Raw genomic sequence first — 18,578 nt, 5'->3', positions numbered from 1 at the left:
GGGGAGATGAGGAAATGGATCAAAACTGTAACTAGGAATTTGGGTATCTTTTCAGTATTAAAATTGCTTTCAAAAGTCACTGGTGACCTAATGATTAATTCCAATGGCTTTTTTTTTTTTTTTTTGGTCTTCACCCTCTATGACTTTTAATCTTGTGGCAAATTTAGCAGAAGGGTTGGAGACGGAAGATAGTTCACTCTTTGTTGGGGATCATGGCTCGGGCATGGGCCCTGGGAGAGGACCAGGCTCCTCTGGGCTGGGGCTGTAAGACTGCTTCAAGGAGAAAGTGCAACCCCCAAATGTCAGCCTCTTAGAGCAGTGGCTCCATCGTGGTTTTGGCTCTGAGATGGTGACATTATGAGCTAAAGAAACTTTCAAGACAGTGATAAGATGACGTAGAGTTATCCCGTTCTATGAAAAATTGTAGAACAAGATGGAGCTCAGTGACAGAGTTCAGAACCTGGATAGACTGAAATCCTATTCTCTCCTTGTTCCAGAACTCATCTTCCCCTCTCTCTCATGCGTCTTCAACTCAGCCTCTCTGCTGGCTCCTCTTCTGCCTACAAACATGCTCAGGTCTCCCCACTTACATACTTCCCCTTGATCCTTCTACCCTATTCATCCACCTTGTATTTTTCTCTTTTCACTATCAATCTTCTTTAAAAACTGTCCATGCCTGCTGCCTCCATTTCCTCACTAACCACTCTGTCCTCAGTTTGTAGCAGTGCGGTTTCTGCCTCCACCACCACCTCTACTGAACCTGCTCTCAGCAGTCACCAGTGACCTCCTAATTGTCAGTCTCAATGGCTTTAAAAATCAGTTCTCACTTTCTATGATCTTTAAGTAGCTGGACACTCTCTTTTCTTCTTGGCCTCTGGGATACGCACTCTATTCTTCCTTCTTTTATCTAACCAGTCCTTTAACATGGCCCTTAACATGCATGTTGACCACATTGGGGAACACAGGTCTATCACTGGTCCTCTTTTTCTTGACAATCTCGTTTACTTTCATAGCTTCAGTCAGGCAGGAAACTCCCAAGTCTGACCTCTTTCCTGAACTATGGAACCACATCTCCCACTGACCACGTGGTATCTCCACTTGGAAGGCTCACTGGCACCTGGAATTCAATATGTTCAAAACTGAGCATGTCTTTACCCTCCTGACTTTCCTACTTCTTCCCATGACACCACTTTATGCAGTCTCCTATGCTAGAAACACTGGGGTTACCTTTCATTCTTCCTTCCCTCATCTCATTTATCCAATCCGTTACCAAGCACTATTGCTTCTACTTCTGTAAAATCTCTCGTACTACACCCCTTCTCTCTTCCCAGTGCTACCATCTTATTATAGATCCTCACCACAACGTATCTGGACTATCCCAATTGCTGCTAATCCATCACTGCTGGCATAATCTCCCGAGTGCATGGCTCTGGTCATATCCAGGGACCACTGAATCAAGTTCAAACTTCCTTCTCTGGCATTCAAGGCCCTCCCTGAAGTCCTTCACATTTCTAGCTTTCTCTTTCTCTGTATTCTAGCCAATGAACCACTCTCTGATCTCCCAACATGTCCTTTGCTCTCTTGTTTCTACATCTTTGCTCCTACTGTTCCCTACTTTGATGCCTTTTCTCTCTTTCAGTAGCAACCTTGTCCCTAAAAGCTTGCACAGGACTTTGCTGATAGCATCTAACACACTTAATGGGTAGTATTGTATATTACAGTAGTTGTGTTTTATTCTCACCCCAATCTCCCCATTCAACAATAAACTCCATGAGGGCAGGGACCTCATTTTATTTAAACTTAGCATTCACAACACCCCACCCCATAACCCCAAGATCTAGTAGAGTGTCCTATATGTGGTAGATACTCCTTGTTTACTGAATGAATGAATCAGAGGTGGTCCTTTGTGACCTGAAAATCAGAATTCCTGGGCTCTCTCCTTTACCCATTACCCTGATTCACTATATGATCTTGGACAAATTGCTTCACCTCTCTGGGCCTCGGTATGTCTCTTGGAAAACAGGCAGAATTCTTCCTGACCACATGAGGGCAATAAATGAAGAGATGGGAATATTTTGTGGGGTGAAAACTTTTGAGGGGGAATATTGCTGATGGCTTGGGGGCAAGGAATGCTCTCACCTGTACACTCAAAGTGGACCTTGGTGGTGAGAGCCCTGACAGCCTCATGGGGGAAGAGCCGGCAAGAACCCCCAATGGGAGGGCGATTGGGGAACAGGTCAATGGAAGCAAAGCCTTCTTCCTCCCCAGAGCACCCCAACACAGTCAGGGTGAAGGTGTAGCCCTCTCCATCACGGAGTACACCTCGCCGCAGAACCAGCCGCATGCCCGAGCTGCCTGTTGATGTTGTCGACTCATCCAGTATGAGGGATTTGTTGCTGAATGTCTGGGCTGCCCATCGCTGCCAGGTGAGACAAATAACCATGTGTATATATACAAAGACATACACAAGTGACGGCTACATGCACACACAGGTACGCACACAGCCACACAGAAACGTGCAGATTCAGACTCCAGTAGGGGGGAAGAAAACATAACCAACCATTTTAGGTCCTGTCACTGCACAGCCCCCTTCTATAATATTCGTCCCAGACTCATCCCTGGCTCCTTACCCCGCGCTTAGAGCCACTACTGCAATTGTGGCAGGTCCCCTCCAGGTAGACGTAGGAACTCTTGCTCACTTCATACACTGATTGTGCTTTGCAGGAAACACATTCCAGCGACACAATGGGTACCAAACCATTCCTGATCAGGACCTAGAGGAAGGAGATACCAGCAGAGTGAGATAGGTGCCCTGGCCTGAAAGTCTTTCTGCCTCCATTGTCTCTCCCCTCCAAACTATCCTTTATATCAGTGCTAATCCACAGTAAAGCATGATAGGACTTCTGCCCAGCTCCCCAGGGCAGATGAAAGGGAGTACCATTAGCTTCCCATCATTCATGCCAACAGATTATGATATACCCCAATGGACCTTAAGGGTACTCCCTCCATGCCTGCCCCTCATGAGTCACTCTTGTCCATGTTCTCCCACAAACCCTCCACGGGGTAAGTGGTCCAGCTATTCACAGGCCACAATATCCAGGAAGAGAATCAGTAATGATATTCATGACCTCTGCTATCTATGTAGGAATGTGCAGAGTAAAGGTAACACAGAAAAGTAACTCCAGGTCTGGTCTAAGGTAAGGAGGAAAGTGAGACCTTGTAGTATCCCTGAGACTCAGCAGGGTGTGACTCTTCCCTGGAATTCAGCAATGGATGGGCGAAGAGACCTTATTCAAAAACAAGTGATTGTATATGAGATGGTAGAGAAGCATTCTATAATAAGAAGCCGTGCTTCTGTGTGGAAATCCATGAACTGGAAGGAGGGAAAATGAAAGTGAACATTTTGGGGAGAGTCAAGACAGGGGAAGCACAAGTAATGTCACACAGTTTTGACTATGTCCTCCACTAAAGCCTTACTGAAAGCCCCACTGTGTTGTGGAAAGGACCCTATGGTCATTAAAAAAATTATACAAGCATCTTTTTGATATTGGTCTTTGATTTTTGACACTGGTATAATTTTATCAATATCATGTCCATTTCCCATTTACATCTCACCTGAATACTCTCCCTTATCAATAGAGCCATTTCATATAGTAAAGAAGGAAAAAAAAAAATTTTTTTAAAGGGAGGGTGCCTTCTGTTTTAGTAAGGCCTACTGTACCAGCAGAGGGCAAACGTGGGCAAGTCTTAGTGAGTTGGAAAGATTTAGAGTACTGTTCTTGGCCAGAGGGAGTCACCAGCTGCCTTCAAAACTCAAAGTCAACAGGCTCAGATGGTAGCAGAGGCATAAGGCAAAGAAGGTAGACTCTGGACTCAGCCCCTGATACTGACTACCTGTTTGATCTTGAGTAAGCTGCTCAATCCTCATGGGCCTCAGTTTCCTCATCTGTAAAATGATGCAATTGCATTAGATGGCATCAAGCTCAAGGTGTATAATTCTGTGATCCCAGGGTACAGAAAAAACTGGTAGATGTCATTACTGAACCATCATCAGGGACATGATGGAGCATGGGAGATGAGCAAATGCTCTCATTTTCAAATTGAGTGAAGGTAAATCCTTTCAACTATAGACTAGAGGAGCTTGACTTCAATTTCTGAAAAAACTATAGGATGCCTTATTAAAGGGATGATTTTTGAGCACCCAGAAAGGGACGTAGTGATCATGAAGAACTAATGTGGTTTCATGGTGGTTACCAAGTTGGTTTATCAGGATAATGCTATAGATACAGTAATACACGCACACAACACAAGTTCTCATGATAGCCTTGTGAGCAAACAAATGGAGAGAGGAGTGGGCAGTCAGGTAGATTTCAAAGTTTCTGAAAAAAATGGACCCAAGTAATAATGATTAATGGGTCACCGACAAGCTGGGAAAAAGTATTCCGTGGAGGCGAGGTCCTTGACCTTGTTCTAGTCAATATTTTTAATCAATTATTTGGATGAAGGCAAAGATAAAGGGAACAATGGAATAAACATGTATTACATGCCTACTATGTGCCAAGCTATGGGGGCAGCTAAGTGGAGCAGTGGATAGAGTGCCAGGCCTGGAGTCCGGAAGATCTGAGTTCTAATCTGGCCTCAGATACTTACTAGCTGTGTGACCCTGGGCAAGTCTCTTAACCCTGTTTGCCTCAGTTTCCTCATCTGTAAAGTGAGCTGGAGAAGGAAATGGCAAACTGCCCCAGTGCCTTTGCCAAGAAAACCCCCAAATGGGGCCACAGCATCAGGAATGACTGAACCACAATAACAGCTGGACCACGCACTTTACAGATGTTACCTCACATGATTCTCACAACCACCATGGGAGGTAGGTGCTGTTATTACCCTCATTCTACTCAACACTTTTATCAATGACTTGGATGAAGGCATTGAAGGCAGACTGATCAGATCTGAAGATGCCATGCATCTGGGAGGGCCGGCTAATATTAGTAATTCACATTTACAAAGCAGCTTAAGGTTTACAGAGTGCTCCTTTAACAACAGCCTTGTGAAATGAGTGATAAAGTTACTATTTCTACTTTTACAGAGGGTCATAGCTAATAAGTGGTTCAGGATTTGAACTCAAGTCTTTTCCACTGCCTCACATAGTTTAACACATTGGATGACAGTCAGGATCCAAAAAAAGTCTCAGTGGTCCAGAACAACAGGTACACTCTAAGATGAAATTAAATATTTAGGGATAAACACAATGATTTATACTTGAGTGAAAAAAGAATCAGTGGGACCAGGACAGGATGGGAGGGGCACTGCTAGGTAATGGTTGGTATGAAAAATATGCAGGGTGAGAGGTGGAGAAGAGAAAACAGTTTAATGAACTTTTGGAGGTCCCATGAAATTCCTATTCAGGCATGCACTGAACCAGATGAGCTCTGAGTTCTTTTCTAGGTAAAGCAGTGATTAGAAGGCCAGGTCCGAAGTTAGAAGGACTTGAGTTTGAATCTAACCTCATACACTTTCTAGCCATGTGACCCTGGGCAAATCATTTTACCTCTACCCGCCTCAGTTTCCTCAACTGTAAAATGGAAATAATAACACCACCTATCTCCCAGGGGGGCTGTGAGGATCAAAGGAAGTCATAATTGTAGAGCACTTAACACAGTGCCTGCACGTAGTAAGCACTGCAGAAATGTGAGCAAAGTCTAATGAGCTCACCCCCTTCAAGGAAACACCAGCCCCCACTCCAAACTAACAAGTCATCTCTTAATTATCTACTTTGCAGGTCAACAACCCCTTCCTTCTTTGTCATCTAGCCGGGTCCTTTGCTAACACCAAGCTATGCTGAGAAAGAAGTAGAATCTGTCCCAGAGAGAGTCAAGGGGAGACAGCAGAAATGTGTTTGTTGGAACGTGAGTTTGTATCTGAATGCACGGCTGAAAAATGAAGATTTTGGGGTTGTCCACCATTTGGCTTTATCCGTACTTGAGTTTTCCTTTTCTTCTTCATGATTTGGCAATATCACCTCCTCCCTAGGCAACATAAATCATACTCCCCAAGACCTGTCCCCCTTCTTTCACCTTGTCAGAAAGAGATCAGCACGCTGGAGGGTATGGACATACACTTCTAATTCCTGGACTTGGATACCGTTTTTTAGGTATGTTTACTCATCACTTGCATAGGGTTGGCAAGGAGTGTTGCCTCCCTGGAGAGGGGTCCAGAGTAGTGGTACCTACCGTCTGATTTGTCACTTCTTCCTTTCTTCCTGCCTTCCAGACAGTCAAGTTGAATGTATATTCGACACCAGCCTCGAGCCGCTCCTTGGGAATGGTGATCAGGCTGCTCCCCCGAGGGCCAAAGTTTAAGGGACACCCTCCAGGGTGATTCTGTGGGCCACCAGATGGGATGGAAAGGGAAAGAGAGAAGCCATCAGATAGACAACCCTGCCCAAGAAGGAGAAGAGCAATTCTTCCAAACAGCTGTCCTCTTAGGGAGGAATATCTCCCAAGACAAGTAGTAGTAGCTGGTGTCTGCCCCAAGAGAGAGTCATTCCAAAGACTTCCCTTCTCATTTGGACTCTATGTACAGGGGGATGGTTACTATGCAAAGATTAACCTCGGGTCTCCTGCATAAAGATTAACCAGTGCACACAAATTTTTTCAGGGGTCTCTGGTGGAGAGTAAATGCTAAATTGGTTTCCCACTAGTTATCCATCACTCTTCCTGTTAATCACTTTAGATTCAGTGGGATATATATATATGGCAAACTGTCCTAAACCACTGATAATGCCCCTGCCTATTCCAATCACCACTGTCCTTCGGTTCCTATTGCCCATTCCCATCCTCTGACCATGCTGAATAGAAATCCCACAGAAGCTTAACTGACCTTAGAGGAAGAGACGCAGGCCCAGTGGAAGCTGAGGAGGGTCTGATCACCGTCTTCCAGGTTGGGATCATAAGACTTGCCGCCATCAAGCACTAGATCTCGCGTGTTGGACCAGACTCTGTAGGAGCCACCCTCAATGATAGGCACAAGTCGGCCAGGTGTCACCGTCACGTTGGCCTGAATGCTGCGTGACAGTGGTGTATCCCCAAAGGACACCACAAATACGAAACAGTAGTCACCCACAGCCAGGGCCAGCCGTGGCACAACCAACTGAGGCCGGCTCACATCCACGCCAGGCAGTGGCACATGGGCAGAGGGCTTGTAGTGTAAGCAGCTGGCTGCCCGGTACACTTGCCAGTGGTATTCAGTTTGGTAGGTGACACAGCCCCGTAAGTTGATATGTGCCTCCAGGTAGCTGCGTTGAGACCGTCGCATCACCACCTGGGTGGGCAGGGCCACTTCCACCTCTGGCTCCTCACATTCCAGCACTCGTACCGTCACTGTGGCCTTGGCCACCAAGAAACTAACCAGGTTAGAGGCATTGACCTTTACGTTGTAGTCCCCAGGGAGTAGGTAAGTGTGGTTAGACAAGGGTGTGGAGGTCTCTTGGATCTGGGACCCGTCTCCAAAATCCCAGCGATAGAACACACTCCGGGGGCTTGGTGTAGTGGCTGCCTCAAACTGTGCCGATCGATTCGTAAAACAGTTTCCAGGACGGAGAGCCACTGCCTGGATGAGGTCCTGAACCTCTATGGTCTTGGTGAGGTTGACGCTGCCCAGGTCATTGAAGGCACGGACATGGATCTCCAGTCGTCCGGCCGCCACAGGGGTATAAGCAACCTCTCGGCCAGACAGGATGACCAGAGAGTCACCCTGAACCTTCTCCAGGGAGAAATACCAGGCGTACGAGACTCGTGACCCCTTCTGTACCCGGGCTGTGAAATTTTTCTCCCCACCTGTAGGTATACCTAGCTCACAGCAGCCCACAATCTGTAGCCCACCAATGGCTTCCAGGACCGATATGCGCACCTGGACCTGCTCCCAGCTCACATGATTTTCTGCCTGCACGGTCACCATATAGTCACCCACTCTCGGGAAACTGTGGGAGAAGCTGGGCCCATCCAGAGCTGTGGTGACTCCACCACTGATCAGGAGATGGTAATTTACATTTGAGCCTAAAGTCAGGCGGATGCTGAAATGGACCCTTTCCCCTGGTTCTACCACCCTGCTGCTTGCCCAGAGCTCTAGCCCCTGGATGGGATCCTCCACAGTGATATTGCAGCTGGCTGTGGTCCAGCTGACAGCATTGGAGGCATTAAGCCGGATGGAGAAGGCACCAGCATTGGGAAAAACACTCGCCATTCTTTGTCCACTCCTAGTGCTGTCTGGCAACTCCCAGGACCAGCTTACATTGCTCCCATGCTCCAGACGCCCCCAGAAGTGAACAACAGAGCCTGAAACTACAAAACTGCTGCCTAACTCCCCACATCCAGCAGTGAGGCCAGCCACAGGCTCCTGCACATCCACATGGGTTATAGCATTGACTGAGCCAAGTTGATTCTTGGCTGTGACAGTGACTGTCCAAAGCCCCGGGCTGGAGAACGAATGGATGACAAATGGTTCAGTGGCTTCCACAGATACTCCCTCTTGCAGGAACCAGGCATAGGTGATGCTGGTGCCACTAGATAGCACAGCACTGATGTTGACAGATGTGTTAACAGCAGCAGGGTTGGGGGAGGCAGACACTGCCAACTGCCCCACACTCTCCACAAACTCAAGTGTCCTGTTGACTGTAGCACTTCCAAGCATGTTGATAGCCTTTAGTTGGACATGGTAAGTGCCAGCTTCAAGAACAATCAGTGGGAAGACCTTGCCTTGGGCAGTGTGGATGAGGACACTCTCCCGCTGCACTGTCCAACTGTAGGAGATGTTGGTACCATCCCTAACTGCTGCCTGAAGCTGGAGGGTGTGGTTGGTGGAGAAGCAGCCACCGTCACCACCACCCAGCATCTGTAGCCCCTCAATCTGCTGCAGCACATAAATGAAGATGCTGTCTTGCAGGGAACTGACCTCATTCTCGGCAGTGACAATGATGTTGAAGGTTCCTACAGAACGGAACGTATAAGATATGGTGGAGGAGCCTGGGATCGGGGTACAGCGATCACACAGGACCCAGGAATAGTGCACATCACTCCCTGCCTGCAGCGTGGTGCTGAAACTCACAGAGCCATTCAACGGCACCACTGTCCGGCTGGCGTTGACACTCAGACCCTGGACCCGCCTCTTGACTGTTACATTGAGCTGTGCTTTGCTGTGACTCACCTCATTCCAGCCCACCACACTCACTGTGTAGCTGCCTGTGTGGTTGTAGGCATGAATGACCTGCAGGCCCTCTTGTCTCTGGCCATCCCCCAGGTCCCAGCTGTAGCTTGCTGGGCTCCCATTGCCCATAACTGAGAAAAGATAGGGCTGGTTTAGCTCTAGCACATGAGAGCTGTTGACCTCGATGCTGGTGATGCCCATGGGTTCCTGAACCTCCACAAAAGCTGTATCATTGTCTGAGGAGACATTGTTGGATACCGTCACTGTGACCAGATAGATTCCAGGAACCTTGTAAGCGTAGCTCACCTCAGTGCCTCCTGAGCGAGCAGAGTCATTGGCCCCAAAATCCCAAGAGTAGCGGTAAAAAAATGGTGGGAAGGCCTGGACCTCAAGCTTGGCTTCCTCTCCAAGCTTCACAAACTGTCTTTCAGGTCGAAGAGTGATGTTGCTGACCTCAGGTTCCACACAGACACTGGTAAAGTAATGGGCCTTGTTGACAAGGCTGGACAGGACCAGCGACAGAGGGAATATCCCACTGCGGGTGAAGTTATGAGTCACTGTGGGGTGGCCATGAACAGTGGCATTAGATGAGCCATCCCCAAAAGTCCAGTCAAAGACATAGTGTGTATAGTCCCCAGTCACATGGGCAGTTAACTGGACCTCAGGTTGTTCAGGGATGCAGGATGAAGGCTCTATCTTCAGCACTTCTAGGACAAAAATGTGGATGGGCAGGACCTGGGACAGGGAACTGACAGGGTTGGCTGCAGTCACCTTGATGGTGCAGTTCTCATCCTGTAGGTAGACATGCTGGACAGAGGCCTCTGGACCAGTCAGGACTGTGCCATCTCCCATATCAAAGGTCCATGTAATATTGTCCCCAGCTTCCACCGAAGCATTGACAGTGACAGCCATACCCTTTTCTGTGGCTGCCACTGGACTCACTCGCAGGCCCTGAATCTCCTCAAATACTCGGACAAAGAGGTGCGCCCTCACACTGCTCACGGTGTTGTTGACCATCAGGCTGATGTTATATACCCCTCTGCTCACATAGGTATGGCTGACCATTGGGTCACTCTTCAGGACAGCTGGGGAGCCATCCCCAAAGTCCCATGTGTACAGAACACCAGCTGGAGAAGGCAACGGGCATGGGGTAAAGGTGATGGGGCGGCCGACCACCAGGGCTCCACTGTCTGTCTCCACAGTGACATGGGGCAAGGAAGCCCGGACACTCAGAGGTACCTGTTGGGTCAGATTCTCAAAGGTATTGAACACAAACACTGTGAGGTTATAGTCACCTGAAGGAGAGAGATATGGGAAAGAGAAGAATCAGTCAGTCACTCAGTAAACATTTTTAAGAACCTACTGTGTGCCGGGCACCATACTAGGTGTTACGGATATGAAGACAAAAATGAAAACAGTTTCTGTCCTCAAGAAGTTCACATTCTGGGGCAGCTAGGTGTCAAAGTGGATAGAGCACTGGCCCTGAAGTCAGGAGGACCTGAGTTCAAAACCTGCCTCAGACACTTTCTAGCTGTGTGATCCTGGGCAAGTCACTTAACTGCAATTTTCTCAAAAAAAGGAAGCCCCTATTTTATTGGAGGAGGTAACACAGTGCAGTGGAAAGAACACTGGCTCTGGGGGCAGAAGACTTGGATTCAAAACCCACCTCTAACACTTACTACCTGGGTGACCATGGGCAAGTCACTTAACTTCCCTGCGTCTCAGTTTCCTCATCTGTAATATGAAGTGACTGATCTATATGGCCTCTGAGGTCTTTGCAGCTCTAGTTCTATGATCCTATGTAAGTACAAATACAAGTACATTAAAATGTAAGCAAAATAAATACGAGGCGGTTTTGAAGGTAGGCATGAGCTAGGGGTGTCAGGAAAGAGGGGTTTTTGGTAGAAAATGGCAGTTGAGATAAGTTTTGAAGGAAACTGGAGACTCTACAAGGCAGAAGTAAGGAGGCAGAGCGTTCCAGGCAGGGGAAGAGACTATGCAAAAACACAGAGATGGGAGATGAGAAGCAAGTGACTAGTTATTACATCTAGAGTTTCATTAGGAGCCCCAAATTCTGGAAATCACACTGGATTTAGAGGCACAGTCCCCTCACTCCTCATGCTGGTGGAACAGTTTCTTCCTTGGGACTCAACAACACCATAAACTCAGAAAGGATCATAAGTAGGGAACCAGAGGGAGAGAATTGCTGATTTGGGGGTACATGTCTAGGAAATATCACAGGAAAATTGGGACGGGCAGGAAAACCCTTACCTCTGACTCCACTGCTTACCTGGGACATGGTAAGTATGTGTAACATTGTGTTCAATTAGCACTTGATGGACACCAGGCTCAGGAACCAGAAAGGACTCGTTGTATGGGGGCTTGAAGTGACCACTCTCCTGCTCCCCATCCCCAAATGTCCACCTGGAGAAAGGGGAGAGGAAGAGGTCAGGGAATGAGCAAGTAGCTTGAAGCAAGAAAAGGGAGGTCAAGATTATAAGACAGGCCCAGCACATGACTAATTGAACATGGGAAAGGTGACACCACCACCTCCTGTCCCAGCAGCCCAAGAGGCAAGAATACCTGGAATTGATACACAGCACTTTGGAGAGGGGAACTACTCCCTCCAGATCAGAGGGGTAACACTTCTATCTCAGGGAAGATGACAAGGAAGGGGAAGAGGTATTAAAATGCTCATATGGCTCTTTGAAATTTGCTCAGGCTGAACAGATTTCCCTATTTTTGCCCCCTACCCCCTGCAGCCCAACATGTAACCAACTACACTCAGGTTTCCTAACTCTGGTTGAGGAGATCCCCAGGATCTCATGGAGGCATGTTCTCAGGCCAAGGCAGACTATCCTGAATGTCCCCAGTCACAGCTTCAGCAATGGCAGCCCCAAAAGGGAGGTGCTGTGCCCATTTGGCCAGCAGGGAAACTGAGGCTCAGGGTGGCACAGGGGCTGAGCTGGAACATGGATCCAAGAGCCTGTGTGGCCAGTCCCCTATGGCTGTGGGGGAAGACTCACAGGAAAGCTACTTCCACAGCTGAATCCACTTGGACACTGGCACCAAGCTGCAGCGTGGTATTCTGGGGAATGACGGCTGGAACCTCTGACACCACCAGGTCTCTCATCTTATTCATCTTCTCCACTGTGACATTGTAGTTCACGGTGACATTACTCACATGGTTGGAGGCTGTCAGCTGTAGGACACAAGCAGGGCTGGGACCAGAGACCTTGAACCAGGTCCTCAGAGCGGAGGCAGGGGAGAGTAAGAGAAAAGGAAGCCAGACAGGAATTCAAAGATGGAGCAACACACACACAGACACACAGACACACACACACACACACACACACACACACACACACACGAACAGAAGGTTAGAGGCAGAAGTTTAGAGAAAAGACCCACAGAGCTCTTCTCCTCCTCCCCCTTCCCTCTCCCAACACTCCCAACCAACTCACTCACCCTTAGGTTTTTCAGGACCCTTCAGGAACAGAAGCAAAGCAGAAAAAAAAGCAGAGGTGAGATCACAGGAAGCAGTTGCTGCATCAGCCTGTCCTGCTTAGGAAGCAGGGATGCCCAGGCCCAGAGCAGCCAGCCGGCCTCTCTAAAGCCCAGGGAACGGACAAGTGGCCGGGGCCCAATTTCTATTTACCGAGAGCTTAAAGACAGCAGCACTCTGATAGATGACATTGAAGACAATGTTGTAGAAGGTCAGAGACTGTTTGTCATCGATGGTCCACTTAAAGACGACATCGGAGCCAGCATCAACTACAGGGCTGTATCTCTGCAATGAGGGATACAGTCATGTTTTCCATGTTCCCAAGTTGGAGGGCAGCCAGCTGAGACCCCCTCCTACCAAAACAGGCCAGGAAGGGCATTAGGGAATCCCAGACTGTACCTAATTATGGCTCCTTTACCCAACCCTGTCTGGTCATAATTCCTCCTGGCTCCAGTAAGAGCCATGAGGACTTTTATTCATCATTCAACAAACATTCATTAAACACTTATATGAGGACACAAAGTCAAAAATGAAATAATTTTTGCAGACGTCCCCCTTAACCAGCACATGCAGTCCTTTCTATAAACCGCCTGACGGGCTAGAGTTCTTCTCCAACCTGCCTCTCTGCCCCAACACCAGCCAGTCAGTCTATAACTGTGATCAGGAAGAAATGCTCCCCACTTAGGACCAGTTAAATGTATTGCCCAAGATTCTAGACCCCAAAGAGCCAAGGACTAAGGCTGCTGTTATTCCCAATCCCCTGAGAAAGGAGAAAAGAAGAATCCTTTTAAGTACATGGTACTTATATCCTCTCAACCCATCTGTTCCCGGATCCCTACTCACTACTAAGGTGCTCTGCAACACCCGGGTCTGGGGATTTGGGGTGGCACTGAGTCCCCGGATAGGCTCCTCTGCCTTCACTTGGATGCTGATGTTCTCACGGCTCACATGGTTTTCTGCCACAATCTCCACCAGGCTTTCATCGTCCCCAAGACCATCAAGTTCAAATAATGCAAACCAGGTGTCATTGGTTTCCCGGATACAGTCTGTTGTCAACTGGGCCACCCCTGGAGGGCAGGAGGCTTCAAAGGGCACACTCTGGTTGCTGCCCAATCGACTGGCTGTGGAGTTGACCCCTGAACTGATCTTCAGCACTAAGTAAGTCCAGTTGGTAGACACATAGAATCGACCACTCTGGGGGGCAGGATGAATGACTCTGAGTCCCACCACAGGCGAGAGCACATCAAAACTGCAGGACAGGTTGTGGCTGGACACACCATTGTCCACAGAAGCTCGAACCACATAGTGCCCAAGGTGCTGTAGCCCAGGGTTAGAGGGCTGGCCAAGAAGAGGGGTCACCTGTTCTGTAGCAAAGAGCAGATGTAGGGCACAGGTGGTGCCATTGGAGGTAGGCACCCCAAAGAGGTGAGCAGGCAGCCTGTGCAGCCAAGTGGAGACGTTGGCACTTAAACACTCAGACTGGAGGTGTAGGTGGGTAAGTGCTTCATGACGGGGCAGACAGTGGAGGAGAGCACCTGGGCCTGCGTCATGTTGGATACCGAAGAGGTCCCCAGGAAGCAAAGAGAGATTCTTGCTGCTGAAGCTCACCTGGAGTGGAGAGCAGCACTATTAGATATGCCAGCCAGCCCAAGTGACCCCCACCACTGATTTCTGGGAAGCAGTTACCAGGATGTATAAGGGGGTTAGGCAGAACCTTCCTTGAAACAAAAGGAAGCATAAGATGACCTGGAAAAACTTCAGTCCTATTGCCCTGATACTGCCCTGAAGGGCAGTGAGGACAGACCCAGACTCTCGACTGCTCCTTCTCCCCCAATGTATGTCTTCATTGCCATCCCAGTCGGGACTCTATCCCTGGGAATGTGGCATAAGAGCAGTCTGTTCCCTCAAACACAGGAGCCCTTAAAACTTTCTTGTGTCCTAAACACCTCTGATAATTTGGTGAAACCTATGTATCCCTTCTCAAAATGATACTTTTATGAGCATAAAATAAAATACATAGGATTACAAAGGAAAATAATTATGATGAAACACAGTTTTTCCCCTCCCAATATATATTTTTACATGAAACTTAGTTAATTTTCTAAAAAGCCTTGACTTTAACCAATGAAGACCAGAAATGTACTCTTTTTCTCTGCCTTTGCTTCTGGGTCGTTCTGTTATTATTTTCATGGTTGTTGTCAGTGTGTACACTGCTATATGGACTCTGTTTCCTGCCCTCTGCATTCCTTCATGTAAGGCTTCTCACAAAACTCCACATTCTTCATAATATCGCTGTCACATAGTCATATATTAGTTTGCCCAGCTGATTCCCTAATCCTTGGACAAAGGGGTTATTTCCAGGGTTTTTGGTCCTGTGAATTGTGTTTCAAAGAATCATTTTACAGAAGCAGGGGTTCCCCCCCCCCCTCACCACCACTCCCCTCCCTTCATCACAAATTTTCTCAGGGTTCAAAATAGGTTTTTTTAAAAACCAAGTTCACAGACCCCAGGTTTAGAACCCTTGCTCTAACAGACATCGCTGAAGAGAAGAACTTTCTCCTTTCCCCTCCCCTTCCCCCTTCTCCTCTATTCTTTCCTCTCCCCACCTTCAGGGCCCAGGTCCAGAGCTAGGAATACATACTGAGTACTGCAAGGAAGGGCCTGCTGGGATGGAGAACAGGAACTCCCTCCAAAGTGAGTAGTAGCTGGACCAATGGCTGTCTTTTTCAGAGGAGGAATCATTAACACAGGATATGCTGCAAGGACTGTCTAGGGGCAAGCACATATTTGCCAAAGGGCACCAGTGCTCCCCAGCCAAACACTCAAGAGGCACCCATGTTTGATTGTCTAAGGGTGGGCATGAAAGTTGGCTGGTGTTCTCTGGGATACCTGGAAGGAGAGTAAGAAGGTGATATAAGCTGGAGGGCCCATTTGCCCTAAAGGGAAAACCTCACTCACACCCAACTAACCCTTCTGCCCTCCTCCCAAGAAGATAAACTGTTTGGTATCTTTCTCAAGCAATAAATAATGAAGACCCAGTCTCAGCACAGACCAAGTGGGTGAGGTCAAGGGGGCAAAAAATTATGGGCTGGAATCATGACCCAAATATACTCTTTCTGAATTACGCTGGACTTGTCTCATCCTTTCTGTGTTTCTGAATAGATAAACATTACTATTATCCAAACAGTTGTGTCTAACTCATGGGCACTGGTCATGCACAGAGGGACCAGGCCAGGCCTCTAAATCCTTTCCCTAGTGAGCCATACTCTTCCCCACTTCCCTCCCATCCTTGGGCCAAGCCATAAAAATATGACAGCATCTTACCTCCTCCCACAGGACGATACACCTGAAGCCTCATTTGTACAGGCTCTGTCAGATCCTGAGTCCCAAACTCAGCAGCAGTGAGAAAACCCTTTCGCTGCAGCACCAGGCCAGGAAAAATCATCACCTGGATAGAGAGGGAAATGAATCTCAATGTACAGCTAGAGACCTGTATGTTGCCAACCTGGATTGAATGGTCCTGTGTGTTGAAGACTCTGTTCAGAGCTAGCTGGAAAGGGGAAAGAGAGAGGATCTGTACTCATGGAGAGATCTTTGTATGAAAGAGGGAGAAAAAGAATTTCTGACCTCAGGAAACTCCCAGTCTAAGAAAAGGCACTGGCCAGTGTGATGTATAGATAATCCTTGTCACTGGGGGGAGAGGAGAGCTCCTAATCTGATAGGACAGAGACCATCCTTGTCTTTAGGGAACCTGTAGTGTGACAAGAAACATGATTCCACCCTAGGGGAACACCCAATCTGATGGGGGGGGGGGGGGGGGGCGGAGAGACACTTCCTATTGTCAGGTAAATGCTAGTCTCATTGAGAGAGGAGGGAGGTCTCAGGAATCTTCCAGTCTGATTGGGGAGGAAGAGTTCCCAGCCCTCTAGGGAGGGATTCTTAACCTAATTAGAAAGACAAGGTGCGAACTTATAAAAAAGATCCGAGAAGGCAATCAAAAAAGGGTGAAAGATGGAGGTGGGAGATGACAAACGCGTGTCAGGTGTGAGTGAATCAGCTGAGGCTTCCTGGAAGAGGTGAGTTTTCAGCAGCATTGGCAGGAAAGATTTAAGAGGCAGAAGCTCCATGTTACCTCCACAGTCTCATGTCCTGGGGCAGAGAGGACATCCTGCTCCTCCAAGGGGACCATGGGTCCTGGTAGATCCAAGCTGGCATCACCCACAAAGAAATTCTCTGCATTAGACACAGCGCCTAGTAAGGAGAAGAGACTGCTGAGTTTCGTGCTCTTGAGGGTCAGAAGGAGGTCTCCCATTTTGGAGATGAGGAAGCAATAGCTTGAATGGCCAGAGAGAAGAAGGGGCCTGTAGTGTGTGTGTGTCTGTGTGTCTGTGTGTGTGTGTGTGTGTCTGTGTGTGTCTGTGTGTGTCTGTGTGTGTGTGTGTGTGTGTGTGTGTGTGTGTGTGTGTGTGTGTGTGTGTGTATGAGTTCTCTCCCTATCTCCCAAGACTGAATACCTGTGGGCTGGAACTCGCACACATAGCTGTGGGTGGCCGTACAGAGGTCGGTATTGCACTGGCCAGCGGGGCCCAGGCGCACACAGTGCTCGGCGTTGGCGGGGTGTGGCTCTCCAGGCAGCCAGTTCTGACAGCTCTCCAGGCTGAAAGCCTCTCCGTGGGGTGGCACCCCAGGACCCGTCAAGGCCGTGAAGCCAATCCATACATCGAGGCTCCTGTCAATAGTTAGGGTCCACTTACCTATGGCCCCAGTGACATTTGAGACAGGGGAAGGGTGAGAAGTTCCCAAGAAGCCCCAAGAAACAGAGAGTTCTCCTGTCCTCCAGACCAGGAAATCAATTCCCTTCACATAGGGCAGAGCAAGGCATGATGGTGAGAGAAAGGGAAGCGGCTTTTCTTTGGCGCTTATTCATGTCCAAGTATAGACTCTGTGTGTCTCTGTCCCTTCTAAGCCTCAGACTCGTGACCTGGGTAGAAAGCTCATGTTGGAAAAATGGAGTCACTAATTTAAGAGCAAAGTCCTGGAGGATTATAGTCTATATAGCATGGTGTATAGCTCCAAAGTCAGTGCTTATGGGGACTCTGAGCTTAATGTCCACAGAGTCCTAGTCACAGTCAGGCCTCTTCTTTCATATAACTTCCCTGTCCCCTAGCTGCCAAGGCCTTCTCCAAGTGTTTTCTCCCAGCTGGCACTCCCTGCCACACCACGTCAGGATGGGCGTGTGCATGAATCACGAGGAAGGAAGCTTCTTCTCTCTCCCAAAGTGGAAGCGCCCCTTCCCAATCCTCCCCTATTCAGACCCATAGCTGTAGAACTGCAGCATGGACTGAGAATGAGCAGCTCAGCTCTGTACTGAGCTGTGACCTTAGGGCTGGGACCCAGGGTCTCCCATGCAAGGTCCCCTTCTGTCACTGATGTTCAGGGTTTGAAAACCTCTCTGTGTCCTAGTGGGAGGGAGAGGGGGTAGCATCACTAGGAAATAAATGGACAAACACACACACATGCCCACATGTATTTATATGGATAAGTGGCTTTTAGAAAATAACTTTGCTTTGTTTCTTGGTCTCCTGGGAGGGTAGGAGAGACAGAGAGACAGAGACAGAGAGAGAAGAAAACAGTCAGAAAGCAACCAAGCAACTAAAAGCTTCTTGCTGATGGGAACCACATTTCTGCTTCATTTCCCTGAGAAATCTGAAGCCTTCACAATGGGTGATTCCACGCGTGTCTTCCCAGAGACAGTTGGTCACACCTGCTTTCACCAGGACTTGTTTAAGAGAGTCTGAATATTCAAGCATACAGGGCCCAAGGTGGGAGAAATCAGGAAAGGACAGACGCACAGTCACAGAGATCATACAAG

General features: G+C 48.4%; 1 protein-coding gene across 2 annotated transcripts in view; it reads right to left on the bottom strand.

The window, feature by feature from the left end:
• Positions 1 to 18,578, bottom strand: part of PKD1 (polycystin 1, transient receptor potential channel interacting) — a 110,959-nt gene that overhangs the window by 27,849 nt on the left and 64,532 nt on the right. For both annotated transcript variants that reach the window (XM_072599516.1, XM_072599518.1), the window contains exons 7-18: positions 17,221 to 17,435; positions 16,839 to 16,957; positions 16,031 to 16,154; positions 15,348 to 15,595; positions 13,550 to 14,314; positions 12,860 to 12,991; positions 12,228 to 12,403; positions 11,492 to 11,625; positions 6,880 to 10,496; positions 6,231 to 6,380; positions 2,631 to 2,774; positions 2,140 to 2,419 (exon numbers count right to left, since the gene is read on the bottom strand). In XM_072599516.1, the coding sequence (XP_072455617.1) occupies positions 2,140 to 2,419; positions 2,631 to 2,774; positions 6,231 to 6,380; positions 6,880 to 10,496; positions 11,492 to 11,625; positions 12,228 to 12,403; positions 12,860 to 12,991; positions 13,550 to 14,314; positions 15,348 to 15,595; positions 16,031 to 16,154; positions 16,839 to 16,957; positions 17,221 to 17,435 (6,104 nt within the window). The remainder of the gene's footprint in view (positions 1 to 2,139; positions 2,420 to 2,630; positions 2,775 to 6,230; positions 6,381 to 6,879; positions 10,497 to 11,491; positions 11,626 to 12,227; positions 12,404 to 12,859; positions 12,992 to 13,549; positions 14,315 to 15,347; positions 15,596 to 16,030; positions 16,155 to 16,838; positions 16,958 to 17,220; positions 17,436 to 18,578) is intronic.

The sequence above is a fragment of the Notamacropus eugenii genome, chromosome 1 (assembly GCF_028372415.1).
Source record: "Notamacropus eugenii isolate mMacEug1 chromosome 1, mMacEug1.pri_v2, whole genome shotgun sequence".
NCBI lineage: Eukaryota > Metazoa > Chordata > Mammalia > Diprotodontia > Macropodidae > Notamacropus > Notamacropus eugenii.
This window is presented reverse-complemented; position numbering and strand designations above follow the sequence as displayed.